We start from the raw sequence: 15281 nt of genomic DNA, 5'->3' as shown, positions 1-15281 counted from the left end.
CGTGCCTGCACCTCCCCGGGGGTGTTTGGTGTGCGCCGGGTCCCCTGCGGGGTTAGGCACCTCCTGCTCGGGTGACAGGGAGCGAGGACGTGCCCGTGCTGTGGTTGCGACCCTTGGCATTGCCCTGGTGCCGTCCACGCTCATCCTCGCATGCATGCGCACACCTTGCACCCCCTCTCCCTCCGGCCTTGTGCTCCGTTTTTCCCAAAAGCAAAGCAAGTCGGTGTGCGGCCTGTGCTGCCCGCTCGGCTTTGCTCGCCCGGCGCGCAGCACCGCGTGCCCCGCGCGTGCCGTGTCGCCCCGCAGCTCGCCCAGCCCCGGAGCCCCAGCACCAGCTCCGCGCTAACACGCAGCACCGGGAGCTCCCCAAGCCTGTTCCCAGGGCTCGGCACCTGAGCGGGAGTGGGAGCAGAGGCGTGGGAGGCAGGGAGGATATAGAGGACTTCTGCCTCCAGGGAGGCTCTTCCTTCAGCCTCGCCTCGCCTGCCTTGCATCCCAGGCCAGTGACTCTATAGGTGGACCAGGACATGCCAGGTCAACCTTGCAGAAGACCCTGGTCTATGTGTGAGGCAGGAGGAGCCCCCGGCTCATCATGGGCAGCAGGACCAGCTCGGGAGAGCCGCCGTGCAGCTAGGTCTGCTCCACACTGCGCGGCACTGGGGCTCTTGGCCCTGGGTGTCTCATGGTATAAGAATCCAGCCCTTTTGCTCCACCGTGGCCTTGCATATGCTGTTAGGAGTAGCCTACACATGTAAATAACCCTTTTCTATAGCACTTTGCTGCCAGGAGCAATGCCGGGAAAAGATGCTCTGCTTGCACTGCTGCTGGACTAGTATATTCTCCGGTTTCTCCTCCCACCTGTGCCTGCAGTTTTCCCCTGCCTCCATGCTTGCCTTCTGGTGTGCTGAACTACCACATCCTAATGTTCCCTGATTTTGGTCCCCCTGAAGAGTTCTGTTCCCCAGCTCCATTGCTGACTCGCCCTGGAGCTGAGCACATCAAATGGGAGCAAATGCAACCGGCCCCCAGCACCCGAAGCCACTGGGCACCCAAACATGGGCAAAACTGCCTGGAGGGGGGCAGGGTGAAATGAAACAGGGATCTGGTCCAGCTCTGCTGCAGCCCCCCAGCCATCTCCATGGGCCTTGGAGGTTTGCTGGAGAAGCTGGAGCAGCCCTGATCCTCCTCCTGCACCTTGCTGTCAGCAAGGAGGGATTTAGTGCTGCACCTGAAACGGGGACAAGCCAGGGCCCTTTCCTGCTGGGCTGCTCTTTGCCAGGGGTCTGGGAAAGCAGCCAGGGATGAGTCACATCACAGCCACGAGGAGATGGAGAGACATATATCCCATGTGCTGGGGACGCGTCTCGCTTCCCAGGTGCGCTCAGCGCTACCCGTCCCAAATTGCCGCCGGGGCCTTTGCACGGCTGCAGTGGATCCGCCTGGCCCGCGGGAGCTGTTCCGGGGAGCAGCAGGGAGCAGCAGCCCTGCTCAGCCCTGCAGCCAAACTGGGAGCACCACGATGCTGCTGTGCGTCCTGGTGGCTCCACAGCCAGGGCATCTCCCCCTGAGTTCAGCTATTCTGGGTCTCCTTCGTGAGCTTGGCCTCGTGTCAGAGCTCGGTGTGAGCATCCGAGACACAACTAGTTAATGCCCTCCGCAAGACTCTTAAAGGAAGAAGGCAGCACAGGACTTGTGGAGGTGTGGAGCATCCTTGCTCCCACCCGGGTAGGGGCCTGGCGAGGTGGGAGCAGGGTCCAGTGTGACCCCCCACCACCACCAAGGTCCCACGGTGCCCGCTGTGGCTCCCTCCATCCATTAACAACATTGCTAATCCCTCCTCCTCTCCTCAAGATGCCACGAACCGCTAAAATATTCTCAGGGCTAAAAAGGAGGGGAATTAGATAGTTCCTGTGACATTTAAGCTGTGCCTTTTGGAGTTTCATTGCAGCTCCTAGAGCTGATTCCTGAGTCCTGTGCACCCAGAGCCGTGCCAGCATGAGGGGCTGGCCGCAACACGTAAGATATAGGGGCAGCTGCAGTGCAGATGCTGCACACAGGTGCCAGGGGATCCCTTTTCCATGCGCCGTCAGAGGAGCTGCGTTTCCCCTCCCTGATCTGCGTGGTTATCTGCAGCACACAGCTCGCAGTGTCAATACTGCGGCTATTCTGGGATGCAGCCCGGGGTCCCGATGCACTGGGTGCGATACTGCCTGCGAGGATAAGAACAATATTGTCGGTGGAGAGCTGTTTTCCCGGTGCCGTGGAAATCTCCGGGGTGTCGCTGTGTCTGGATGCTATTAGAGCGTGGGCTGTGACGGCAGCTCCCAGCCAGGCTGCTCCTGCTGCGAGGGCGGGCGCTGGTGCAGGGAGATGGGATTTGCCTCCAGCTCCAAGCGCTGTGCACGGCCGGGATCTCCAGCTGGCCGTCCCACAGACCCTTCCCAGGAAGGTTGAAATGGGAAGAGTGCCGTGGAGGCATTTGTTAGGTGGATGGTTCTATGGTTCTATTGCATAAAACCCAACCCCTCCCAAGAGCACCCTGCTCTGGAGTCCAGAGGGCCACCATGCGCAGGAGGGATGGGAAGGAAGGTTGTGCAGGAGGAATGTGCAGGTGGGATGCACAGGAAGGAGGCATGAGGGATGCACAAGTAGGATGCACAGGAAGGATGCACAGGATGCACAGGGGATGTGCAGGTGGGATGCACAGGAAGGAGGCATGAGGGATGCTCAGGTGGGATGTGCAGGAAGGATGCGCAGGTGGGATGCGCAGGAAGGATGCATAAGAGGGATGCACAGGAGAGATGCGCAGGAGGGCTGCACATGTGGGATGTTGGTGCTGGTGGCAGGCTGGTGGCCTCTGTGCATGTCCCGCTGATGCCCAGCACGGGGACACCTTACTGAGTGCCACGCTCTTCTGCACCAGCTCCGTGATTGCTGCAGACAAATGAACGTGCTAACATCAGGCATCCAGCAGCAACCGCAGCCTGAGGACTCCGTGTTGCCATGACAAGCTGCGCAACTCCTATCCTGGCAAAAGATCCCAGCAGGGCTTGCTGGAGAGGGGAGGAATTCCGTGCTGGCTCAGAGGGCATGTCCATGCACCAAGTCACTCTTGGCACGTGTGTTCGGCTGCATGCATTAAGCCCCTGTTGCTTCTAACACAGCTCATCATTCACTATCACTGTGGTGCAGATGTCCTGCCTCATTCCCCCCTGCCTTGCTGCATGCCCACGTGCTCCAAGGGCTCGCTCTCCTCCAGGCCGGAGCGCAGCATTCCCAGCAGGGCCAGTTCCTGGAAAGGGAAGGTATTAGCAGGATCTCTCCAGAGGCAACAGCCTGGAGTTGGAGCAGTTGCCAGGTGGTGGGAGGTTCCTCCCAGCCTCATGCTAACCCTGTGCCTCTTCTTTTATTTAGCAGCCAGCATTAGTGAGCGGCAATTAAACTTTAAAGGGTGGTTCTGCACTGGAAAGCAGATGCTGTTAGAAACCCCAGCGCCTCGGAGTGGTTGTGGCTTCTGGCTCGAGAGCATCCTGCACACGCTGCCGGGAGGGAGCCGAGCCCGGCCCCGCGCATGCAAGGCCAGTTTGCATGGACAAACATGGGCCCAAGGTGCCGGAGATGTTCCCCTTCCCCATTCAATAATTCCTGCAGCAGTGGCGAGCGCTGCTTCTTGCATCCAGGTGCTGCCGCATCCCGGTGTGATGCAGCTGGCACTCACCTGGGCCAGGCTGCAAGCCTTGTGGCACGGCTGTCCCTCCGGTGTGGACAGGGCCAGCCCCGAGCTGACACGGAATAGCTGTCAGGCTCCAAAAGCTCATGAGTGTTGAACAAGGCTCCCTACTGTTTTGCTACTCAGCACTGAGCTATTCACATCTCTCTGCAGCTGCAAGAACTGGAAGAGCAACTTTTTCCTCTTCTTTTTCTTCTTTTTTTAAATTTATTTGTTTTTTGGGAGAATCAAGTTTTTGGACTCACCCCGTGTGCTCGGGCTCTGCCCGGCCTGCTCCAACTGGAGGAAATAAACATCCTGCAGCAGCGCGGGATGGGGATGGGGACAGCGGCTGCCAGGTAGCCGGGTTGCTCTGTGCACGGACACAATCGCCGCTTCCTCCACGCTCCCGTTTAGAGAATAATTTCCATGAGCCCAGCCAGAAACAAACTCTGCTGCACAGAGCAGAGCTCTTGCTGCTCCCTGCACCTTGCCTTTTTTCCCTGTCCTTTTCCTTCTGTCTTCTTTGCTTTTCTCCACCTTGTGTTCTCTCCCTCCCTCTTTTTCTTTCCTTTTCTGCCGATGCTTCTTCTTTTCTCTTTTCTTTCCTGGCTCTGTTTTTTGACCTTCCCCCTGTTTTTCTGGAGCGGGAGCAGTGTTTCCTTCCCACGGGCCAGCTCCCAGACCAGCACGTGATCCCGGCGTGTCCTGCCTGGTGGCTTTGGCACCGCGCGGGAGCCTCCTCGTGTCACCGTCCAGGCCCTGCTCCCACAACTTGAGTCCATCTGACAGTTTGCTGCCTCCCACCCACCTCCCTGCTACAGCTCGACACGAGCTTGGGGCAGCAGATACCCCGCGCCGGCTGCTTCCCTTTCTGCTGCAGCCTCTGCTCTCTTGCAGCATCCTTGCTCGCTCCGTGCAATGCAGGGTGCTGCCGGCTCTCCGGGCTCTGCATCCAGCCTCCTTCTTTCCACTCTCCCACCTGCCCAGGCAGTGTGGGAGCCTTTGGGCTCTGCATCCCTAGGATCGAGTGTGCAGCAGGGCTGTGGGGCTGGAGCGAGGCCAGCACGGGCTTCCAAGGCCATGGGGCTGCACTGCTGCAAAAGGACGTGCACAGAGCTCAGCCGAGGAGGATCCAGCTGGCACTAACCTCCTGGATGTGCAGCGTGCTCACCGAGGCCCTCCCTGCAACACCCTGGATAGAGAGGATTCCCCATCCCTTCCCCATCCCTTCCCCATCCCTTCCCCATCCAAGGTGCCCTCGCTCGAGCGGGTATCCACCACTTGAGCCTTCCTCAACACCACCCATGTCGTGTTCCTGTCCTTTGGAGGTGGCACCGCACGGGAGTGACAGCAGTGGGGGACAAGGGGACAGTGGGAGGCAGGTGGAAGCAATAATTGGCCGTGATCTAATTAGGGAAGCCTAGGGCTAGATTAGGAGTGGTGACACAGGGAGGGTTTTTAGCTGTAAAGCTGCAGATGGTTCTGGCTGGAGCGGGCAAGGAGGAATCCGGGACTTGCCGGGAGTGGGGAATCCTGCCTGCACGGTGCTCCGTACCTCGAGGATCCTAGTGGGAGCCTTGCCCCAGATTCCCGCCCCTTGCAGGCTGCTGGGATTTGCCTGCCATGGAGTGAGGATGCAGGGATTGGGGATGCAGGGGATTGGGGATGCGGGGGATTGGGGATGCGGAGGGATTTGGGATGGGCATTTGTTCCCCCAGGGTTGTCGCTCCCTCTCCGAGCTGGAGTTTCTCCCTGCTGTTTGCCCCCATCCCGGCACAGCGTGTCCCGACCCCGGCGCTCCACCTCGGCCTCTCCCTCTACATAAAGCGCTTCCAGTGAAATTCCTTTCTGGCCAGTCATCGCTGTCCCTCGGCCTCGACGCCTCCGCGGCCAGCGCTGGCCGGGCCAGGCTTCCTCTTCCTGAGCCTGCCGGCCCTCCCGGCTCGTCCTGCTGCTCCCAACCCCTTCCTCGCCATTCCCTTTGCGGGAAGGCAGCAATGCCTTGCCCGAGCTCCGGATGGGACTGCTGGGAGCCTCCAAGGCATCGTCCAGCCCAATGCACCGTCCTGCATGACCGAGGCATCTCCAGCCATGCTCCCGTGTTCGCCCTGCTTGTGCCAGCCAGGCTGGCCCCCATGATACCCCCTCCCAAACCACGGCTTGTGCCCGACCCAGCTTGTCACCATGCCACCGCCTTGGGTTGCTAATTGGAGGATGAACGCTTTGCTTTTCCACAGCCCCCTTCACCTGTGGCTCTCCAAGTATTGTGCAAATATTAATTACTGGTAATTAATTAAATCAAGCCTCCCCATCCCCTGCGGAGGTGCTGTCACGTAAACACGCTCGTAGCAAACATGGCATCAAGGCGGGATCTCTGAGCAGGGTGGCAGCTTGCAATCACCTGTCATTAACGATGCCAACCCACCTGCAGCAGCTTCCACCCAACAGGCCCTCCTCGAGGGCAAACGGCATAAGAGAGGGAGCAGGGAAGGCAAGAGGGAGCTTGATTCCAGCAAGGAAATCCAGCAAGGTGATGGGTGGGTTGTAGAAAAGCCCTCTGCTCTTGTGCTGTTGTATGAGATTGGTCCTGGCTTGCCTGTTGCAACCTTTCAGCCCTGCACAAGCTGCTTTTTAAGGTAGATGTTTGTCTCCAACCTGTTGCCTGTCTCTGCTCTGAGGGCTCTGGAGGCCGCGTGAGGATGTGGTGCTCCCTTGGCACAGGGATGGGGTGTTCATGGAATGCTGCTGTGGGAACAGGAGGGCTGGGCAGGCTGGATGAGCAGAGCTGGTCCTTCTGGAATGGGAGGTGGGAAGGAGGGACGGGGGTGCCCAGCAATGCAGAGGGGGAGCACAGAGGTGCTCGGGGCACCTTGTGCCTCTTCCTGGGCTGATGCTGGCCCCGTGCCCACGTCCTTCCACCCTGTTGCTTGCATACGGCCCCTCTTGAGGATCTCACAGGGCACCGATCCGTGACCGGAGGTGCCACCTTAATCCGGATTGGGGGAGATCTGTTGCGTGCCCACGCGGCAGCTCTCTGCCCGACCGCGGCGGCTCCTCGGGATGTGCTGCGTGGATGGAGCTCAGCCGGCACATAGAGGGACCCTGCAAGAGTCCAGCCTGGGTAACGCTCTGCGTGCTCGCATTTGGGAGCACAAATGCATTAATACTACCCAAAGCCAGATTAATTTCTTTCTAGACAAGCAAGACCGGGGCAAAGTGGGGTGAGATTAAGGCATTCCTTGGGCAGCTCCCAGCCCTTCGCCCTGACGGCCACATCTCGGCTGGCGAGGCCGCTAATGCTACTTACCTTATTACTGGATTATTTGGGGGTAATGAGCTTTGCCCTGATCAGCTATCCCTCTGCTCGGGGCTGTTGGGATGTGTAATACTTCCTGCGCGAGGCCACGAGGTGGGCAGCTGGCGGCTCGAAAACAAGCCGAGCCCCAGCAAAACAATGCAGTAATGTTCCCGAGAAAAATTCCAGCATGGGCCTGGCGTTAATCACAAATCAAGGGGCTTTCTGCGTAATGCTGAGCAAAGCCAACGGGAGGGCGGCGGTGCCCTCGGCAAGGTCCTGGCTGACCTCAAAGGGTGCAAATCAGGAGCAACTGCATTGATTTTATTTCTGCCAGCGGAGCAATAGAGCTATAAGCACCTCTGCTGTCTTAAACTCTTCTGCTTCCCTTCCTCCCATCAAACCTGTCAGCACAGGGCCTTGGTGGCATGTTGCTATGGTCACCAAGAAGTTTTCCCTAGAGACCAGGAGCCCAGAACAAGCGATGCCTGCTTCTTTTTTTGTTTTTTTTTTTTTCTCCCATAAATTTATTTATTGTATTATTGTTATGTTTATTTAAACGTTGATTAAATACTGGATATTCTCTCCACCTCCGTTACACTCTTCAGGCCAAGGTCTGTGGATTGACGTGGCTGCATCTCAGGGCTTGGCTCCTGCTTTGTTTTTCGAGAGGGTACGAGTGTGGGATGCGTGGGAGGGAAAGTTTCAGGGCTGTAACTCTTGCTCTGCTGGAGACCCCTGCAGAATTGTTCTGTCTTACTGCAGTAGATAGAGAAACAAGTAGAAGGCCCAGCCTTGAGAAGATCCTGGTGAGATCGGGCCTGGATCTCCCCCCAGGATGCTGCAAGGGGGTTGTAGAGTGCACAGGCTCCCAGAAGCAGCAGCTACAGGTGCTCCTGGAGTTTGTGTACCCAAAACTTGCACCTCCCTGCAAAACACACCTGCAAAAGCATGGGCAAGAGCACCCTGTTCCCCCTTACAGAGGCTCTTCGTTGTATTTGGGTCCTAAAGATAATTAAGATCTAGAGCCAAACAGAAAGGATTTTCTCTGCTGGTCTGACCTCCAGGCCTGACTGTCATCTCATAGTAGCTCTGCTACCATTGCCTTTGGTACTGGAAATGCCTTTGCTGGCCCTTTAGACCTCTTAGTCTACACGCACAGGAAGGAAATCCCAGCAGCTCTTGAAAGTTCAATCCAAGTCCGGAGTCTGAGTTTCACAGCAGGGCTTAGGAGGGGGACCCATAGCGAAACTTCTTGGCGTTTTTTGCAGCTCTCAGGTCAGGCTTCACAAGGCAGATGAGAGGTGGAAACCTCCAATCTGTGTCCCATGGATCCATAAATCCAAAGCATGTGGGGTGTTTGGGGAGGATTGGTCTATTTTGGCACCACTGCCACGAGCAGCACTGCCTGTCCATCGAGTTGATCTCGGCAACTGGAAAACTGGCTCCTACGGGCACTTGGCATGAGGGCTGGGATTTTACTCTAGGGTAGTGTCGAATGTCCCTTTGACTTTTCTTTCTTCTCTTTTGAAGCCAATAATGGGCTGATTCTCTTCCTCTCCACGCGATGTGCCCTGTGCTGAATGAAGAGCCTTTCTGATGAGCGATCTCTCTTGTTTTGCCCCCTTTCCTCCCTGCTCGGAAGGCTGCTTGTGTCCCAGGTTTCCATCGGCTGCTTCTCCTGTTCCTGGGAAGGCAGTTCAGCACCGGGTCAACAAGTCTCAGGGCTATTGAAATCCCTGCCCTTTGCAGGTCGTTTTGCCCAGATCCCGGCTCTCCCCGGGCTCGTTCAGCAAACAAGTCCCGCACGGCTTGGCCTGTGAGCGCAGCAGCGTGTGCATTAGCAGCTCTGAGAGCCGGGAAGGCAAGCGCTGTTCTTCAAAGCGTTTTGTGTATGTGCTCGCGTTTGGGGACGGTGCTGAGCCAGCAGAAAGGCCGTCTGCGTTGTGCGGTTCCTCCCCTGCAGCGTGGGCTGCGGCTGCAGCGTTATCGGCCCTTCGCGGTGGTCTGCAGGGCCGTGGGAGGAGGGCTGCAGCGTGGAGGGGAGTCCCGGCCTCTCCTCCCTCCCCGAGTGCAGCAGGGGAGCTTGGTTTGCATGGGGGGACAATCCTGCTGCCAAACCTCTGCTGTGGCCTCTGGGCTCCTGTGCTCTGCCTCCCTGAGAAGCTCCAAGTCCAGCCTGGGCCAAACCCCTCAAATGCTGTTATCTTTAAAAGCTTTTCTGGAAATTACCTCTTCATCCAGTTCCTAACCAAACAGGGTTATCTGCTGCCAGATTGACCCTTGCTGGTGCTTTCTTTGGCTGCACCAGCAGCAACCCAGGACCAGCCCAGGGCTGAGCAGGGCTCTGTGCAGGGTGAGCCCTGCTATGTCTGCTTGGGACGTAGCCTGGGGAGGTCTGTATGGATTTGGGGGACACTAAAGAGGAACATGTGAGAAACAGCATTTGGGTTACGTGAGCCCAGCATCGATGGCTGTTCCTCTGTGGGGATAGGGAGATCCCAACCTGCTAGGTAGACAGAGAGGACAAAAGCCTGGGTCAGAATCTAGGAGTATCAGGATGGTTTTGGCTGTCCTTTTTTTGCACATCCTTTCTCCAGCAATACCCAACATCTGTCTGCAGTGTTGTGGATGCAGCAGGGCTCTTCTCCAGCCAGCCTGAGGTGTCCTGAGCATTAACAGACCCTCCTCTCTCTGTCTTTTCTCTCCCTCCTCTCTGTCAGCAGTTCCCTATCAGCAAAACCCGTACACCCCTGGGAGCGGCTCCACCGTCATCCAGTGCTACCGCTGTGGAGACACGTGCAAGGGGGAGGTGGTTCGTGTCCAGAGCAACCACTTCCACATCAGGTGCTTCACCTGCCAAGGTAGGAGGGCGCAGCCCAAAGAGCCAGCAGCCGAGTTTTCCCGTGTGCCCAGAGTGCAGTTTGGAAGGGAAAGCGCCAGGGAGAGACCAGCCTGGCATGCAGAGAGGTGATTGCAGCCCCCAGCGGGATTTGGTGCTGTTCCAGGGAGAGGTGAAGGGGCTGCCAGGGCCATGGGGCCAGCGATGTCCCTGTGCCACGCCAAAACCAGCAGCCTGTGACCTGAGGCAGCCAAGACCTGGGCACAGTCACTGTGGCTGCCCAAATGCTTCTGTTCCATGCCCTGCCAACCCCAGATGTACCCACAGCCCGTGTGGGGCAACCACTCTGGTCACCACCTGCCCCAATGAGCGAGGAGGAGCGGTTTCAAGGCTGGCAGAGGTGTGCAAGAGCCCCGAGCTGCTTGGGCTGGGGGGGTTGACCCATCGGTCCCACCCTGGTGCTGGGAATGAGCTGGAGGAGCCGCATTTCTATGTGCTGAAGCTGGGCTGCCTCTGGGGCCTGCAGAAACAGCAGAGCTTGGCCTGGGGTCTCTGAACCCGGTGGGCAAACTGGGAGGACGAAGAAGCCTCCCCTGCTTGGGTGCACAGGGCATGAGGAGATGCAGGGGTTGCTGACCTGGGCGGGTGGCGGGATCTGTCCCCTCCTGATGGGGGGACCAGGCCATGTTGCCCCTCACGTGGTGAGCTCCAGCCTCCTGGTGCCCTCCCCAGAGGATGGGCCTTGTCAAACCTCCCTGCAACTGCAGGCAGGAGGAGGAGAGCTGAGGAGCCCTTAAAGCTAACAGCCCAGAACTGATGCTGAAGGGCTCCTGAGTGTGTTTATTAAAAGAGCTGGGTGTGTGAAGGCCAGTGGACCGTTCTGTAGATTACAAAGCATCAAATTACCAGGGTTTTTAAAGGCCTCCGGTCTCCTGAGCTCCCATCACCTTGTGCTAAGTAGGGCATAAATCTCCATCCCCTTGGTCACCACTTGGCTGCTCCCCTTGCAGCAACAGAGTTTGGCAGCGGGAGACCCTCCCTCTGGGGTCCTCCCCATCCCTGCTGGTGCCCGTGGTGCCTCCTCACCCCACAGCCCTCCTTGGCACGACCGGGCCTGCTTGTGGGCACGTGGGTGCCCTCAGAGCTGGCCGACATGTGCCCAGCCTGGTGCTCGAGCCCCTTTACCCTCTTCCCTGGCTCATGTGCCTGCAGAAAACTCCTCCAGACAAAGAACTCCGACAGCCGCTGGCTTCAAAGGGAACGCGGAGCCGGCAGGGAGAGCTCGGCAGCGCTTGCTGCCTCGCTTCCAAGTGAAAGGGAATAACTAATGAGCAGAAATCCTCCCGTCTCACCTTCCCTGCAGCTCCTACCCACTGCCACCTTGCGTGTGCTTTGCCAGCTCCGTGCTGCAGCCGCCCCCCGACCCACAGTGGGTGCAGAGAGGTGGCCTGAGACCCAAAGGGTCCCCAACCTGCCTTCCATGCTCTTGCTTCTGCTTCTTGATGCTGTCCCCGAGCCGATGTCCGCTCTGTCCATCTGGGTCCGTTTGCCCAGGACAGCAGCTCCTGCTGCCCTCCCATCCCTGGTGCCCCGTTCTGCACCCACTGCAGCCCAACACTGACACCTGGTGGTGCCGGGAAGGTCCCCGGCCGGCCAGGGAAACCCTCCGAGATGCCTACAAAGCCTTTGCCCTCCAAGGTGTCCTACAAGCTCATGGGGAGGCATCCCGACTGGCTGCAAGGAGCCAAGTCCCTGTGAGATGGATGCCCCTTGGCATTCTCGCTTGCCCGTGGGCATCCTCCCCGCTGGGGCGATGGTGCCTCCGCGATGGGTGCGCGCTCTCCTCTCCAGTGTGCGGCTGCGACCTGGCCCAGTCGGGCTTCTTCTTCAAGAACCAGGAGTACATCTGCACCCACGACTACCAGCAGCTCTACGGCACCCGCTGTGACAGCTGTGGGGACTTCATCACCGGGGAGGTCATCTCCGCCCTGGGAAGGACCTACCACCCCAAGTGCTTCGTGTGCAGCACATGCAGGTGAGTTGAAGTGGCGGCTTTAGGGCATCCCGGCCCTCTCCGTGGAGTCGCATCAATGGGGCCAGGGAGGATGGTCCTGCCCCCTGCGACCTTTTGTGGGGTACTGGGAGAGAGGGTTGTTCCTTTGCCCTCAATTCTTCAGTCTGTTCTTCAGAAGTTGGCACCTCCATAGACACCCTGGCTGCATTTTCATAGTGGAAATGTTTCACAGTCTCCCAGCCCTCTCTCCAATGTCTGGGGCCTGCTTTAACATCTGCATCAAGCTCTGTCTGTGTGCACCCTCATTGCCTCTCCTTTCTGAGCACAAGGAAGGTACGAGGACTACCCCAGGCTGGCACAGGGCAGTGGGTCCTGCTGCTCCCATGAGGAGGAGAAGGGCCCCAGGGTTGGCAGCAGAGCAGCTGGGGACATGGAGGGCAGCTGGAGCACAGTGTGGGGCATCCATCTCACGTTGCCGCCTTCTCCTTGGCCGCAGGAAGCCCTTCCCCATCGGAGACAAAGTCACCTTCAGTGGGAAGGACTGTGTCTGCCAAAACTGCTCCCATTCGCTGATCAGCACCAAGCCCATCAAGATCCATGGGCCCAGCCGTAAGTTGACCGCTCTCATGTATGTCATATGTGTGTTTCCTCCAGCAAAGCCAGCCAGGGTGAGAAGCCAGACGCCCTGGCTGCAATGCACAGCCTGCCTTATATTTGCTATCCCGTAAATGTGTTTTTAAGCTATTGGAAGTCTTGTCCCCTTATTTTCCAAGCAGGGAAACAGCTCAGTCTTTTCCTGCTGAGCCTGAGTAGTGACCAAGCCTGGGGAGCTCTTGGGCACAGCTCTGCTTGCCAGGCCAGACCAAACTTGGGGAAGTGCCCACATAGATATACATGCAAGACAGAGATGAGTGTTTGTGGAGGTTTTGGAGGAGGACTGTGGTAAACCCTCCACTCCACCCAGGATATTTTCATGCTATGCGCATTCAGCCCTGGTTTCGGAAACTCCCTTGGCCTGTTTGTGACCTGGGCGGGTGCTGCCACCAAGCCTTCTGCTGTCTGAGGCAACAACAGGAATTTTGGAGATGGGGCTTGGTTTGCAGAGAGTGGCAGGAGTGGAGGTTGCTTTCCTGGTGGGTGTTGCACATCCCAGCCCTGCTGGGATCCCAGGAGAAGGCAGGAGATCCCTTGCTGCCTACTGCAGCTGCGTGCCTTGGTAGGAACCAGGTATTGCTGTCGCATCAGAGAGCAGATTCCAGCAGCTGGGAACTGCTGGATCTCATGCTTCCAGCTGCTAGAGGCAGGCAGCCCATAGGGGGATCCCTGTGCTGGGTTCCAAGATCTCTCTGAACATGAGAAGCAGCCTGGGAACACACTGGGCTTTCCCAAGAGCTTAAGTTATTCAGTGTCTCTACAAGGAGAACAGTTTTGAAAAGCTTCTTATGCTCATTCCCTCACACTGTTGATTGCAACTTAAAATTCAGCAAGAGAAAGCTATTTTGGAGGGATATTGCCTTATTTTTTTATCCCAAGTTGTTCCTTATGATGCTTTCTCTTCATGCCATACCCATCTCACGGCCTTTGCACCGTAGTCTTTCCTTGGAGCTGGCTCTCTGCCCCGGGCCACTGCTGGGTTAAGCACAGTGACCTGCAAAGCACCCCTTGGGTGTCAAGCTGTTGTTGCACAGGCAGCACTTGAGACCATGTCCAGGGTGAGGGGACTGCAGAGCCTTAACCACCTTCCTGCCCTCCAAGTCACCAGGGAAGTTGCCCAGCACGTGGGAGATGAGGAGGACCAGGAGTCCTGCCACCAAGTGGTGACCAAAACCCTGTCAGGACCTGAGCTGCAGGGTTCTGGCCGTGGGGAGGGGACAGGCAGCCACACGCTCCATCTCTGGCCTCCTCTCCCTTCCTTGCCAGTCATCCCTTCCTCTTGCAACGTGCTCGGAGGCTCCTCCCCAGCCTGCAGAGCGAGGTTGCCTGAGGGCACCATGGTTTATTCATGGGCAGCTGCAGGCAGCAGCCAGATGTACGTGAGCCCGCTGGCACGTCCCCTCCCGCCCGCTCCTGTCTGGTGGCGCTGGCAGTGCCACCTCAGAAGGGGTGACAGGGGAGGCAGGGTTGGAAGTGACCGGTGCCATAGCCCGTGTTGGTGTCCCTGAGAGGAGGCTGTTCTTGGGAAAAGGATGCTGCGCTGTTCCCTGCAGACCCCGGGCTGTGAGCAGCTCACAAACCAGGGCCAAGGCAGGATCCTTGGATCCTTGGTGCTGGAGCTGGCCAGCACCATGGGACAAAAATGCTGCCCCAGCACGCAGGGATTCGGTACCCGTTTTCTCAAGGACGAGGTGAGTTGCGAAGCATCCCTGCTCGTGCGGCTTGCACGGTGCTGCTGTGCTCCGCAGACAGCGCGGGAGCAATGAGGCGGTGAGGGAGTCCTGGAGAAACCTCATCCGGCCCTCAGGGCCTGAAAACCTGCAGTACCAAAGGCCAGAGAGAGAAGAGGGACAAGGAGGAGTCAAGGTCAGGGGTCTGAAGCCCATGTGCTTCCTGCTCCCAGCCTTGACAGGAGCCAGGGGAAGTGGGGAGAGGAAGGGAGGCTCGGGAATACCGCAGCAGGGCCGGATGCGGCTGCTGGAGAGCACAGCCCTTCCTTTGCTCCGCTCACCGCCGGACACTTCCCACCACTCCTGCCCCCGGAGGAGAGGCCCTGGGGACCCGTCAGGGACAGCACGGAGCAGGCGGCCCGCGTTGTGCCAGGGCAGGCGCGTTGGGTGCTCAACGGGGTGTCCAGTGGTACCACCCCCAGCTAAAGGCTTCACTCCATGGCTGCTTCTGCCACATCTCCAGACAGGGGGACGTGCTGAGGTCATATCCTCCCATCTCGGAAAATTGCATAGGAAAGGAGTTATCCCAAGGGAGGTTCTGGAGCAGTGTTAGAGCCAGCGTGATTCCAGCAGGATCATCCCCAAGCAAAGGAGGTGCTCGGGAGTGGGGGTGCAGGATTCTGAGCAGAAGATGGGCAGTTGCTTGGCGGTGAGCACAGGAGACCCTGCACATGGATGTGTACATTCAGTACCTACTACTTGTGCTCGAATCCATTCCTGTCTCATCACATATGGGGGTCATAAGAAGTGGCCAGGGCATCTGGCACGTGCGGGAGGCTCCAGGGTTGTCCCACAGCAGAGCCCTCCTGGTGTGGAGCTTTCGGGGTTCACATGCTCCCCTTCCCACTGTCTCCCCAGACTGCGCAGGCTGCAAGGAGGAGATCAAGCAAGGCCAGTCTCTACTGGCCTTGGAGAAGCAGTGGCACGTCAGCTGCTTCAAGTGCCAAACATGCGGCATCATCCTCACCGGCGAGTACATCAGCAAGTGAGTGTCCCCGTTGTGGCCTGGGCTGCCGCTCGCCCTGGGGAGCAGC

General features: G+C 58.3%; 1 protein-coding gene across 3 annotated transcripts in view; it reads left to right on the top strand.

The window, feature by feature from the left end:
* ABLIM3 (actin binding LIM protein family member 3) overlaps positions 1-15281 on the top strand; it is a 49774-nt gene that overhangs the window by 18870 nt on the left and 15623 nt on the right. For all 3 annotated transcript variants that reach the window (XM_088536876.1, XM_088536874.1, XM_088536873.1), the window contains exons 2-5: positions 9731-9871; positions 11701-11884; positions 12360-12472; positions 15106-15232. In XM_088536876.1, coding sequence (XP_088393002.1) covers positions 9731-9871; positions 11701-11884; positions 12360-12472; positions 15106-15232 — 565 coding nt within the window. The remainder of the gene's footprint in view (positions 1-9730; positions 9872-11700; positions 11885-12359; positions 12473-15105; positions 15233-15281) is intronic.

Source organism: Tinamus guttatus, unplaced genomic scaffold, assembly GCF_059628265.1.
Source record: "Tinamus guttatus ecotype Peru unplaced genomic scaffold, ASM5962826v1 Tinamus_guttatus_pri_ptg000710l, whole genome shotgun sequence".
In the NCBI taxonomy this organism is placed as follows: Eukaryota; Metazoa; Chordata; class Aves; order Tinamiformes; family Tinamidae; genus Tinamus; species Tinamus guttatus.
Note: the sequence above shows the minus strand (reverse complement) of the source record. Positions and strands in the feature narration are given on the sequence as shown.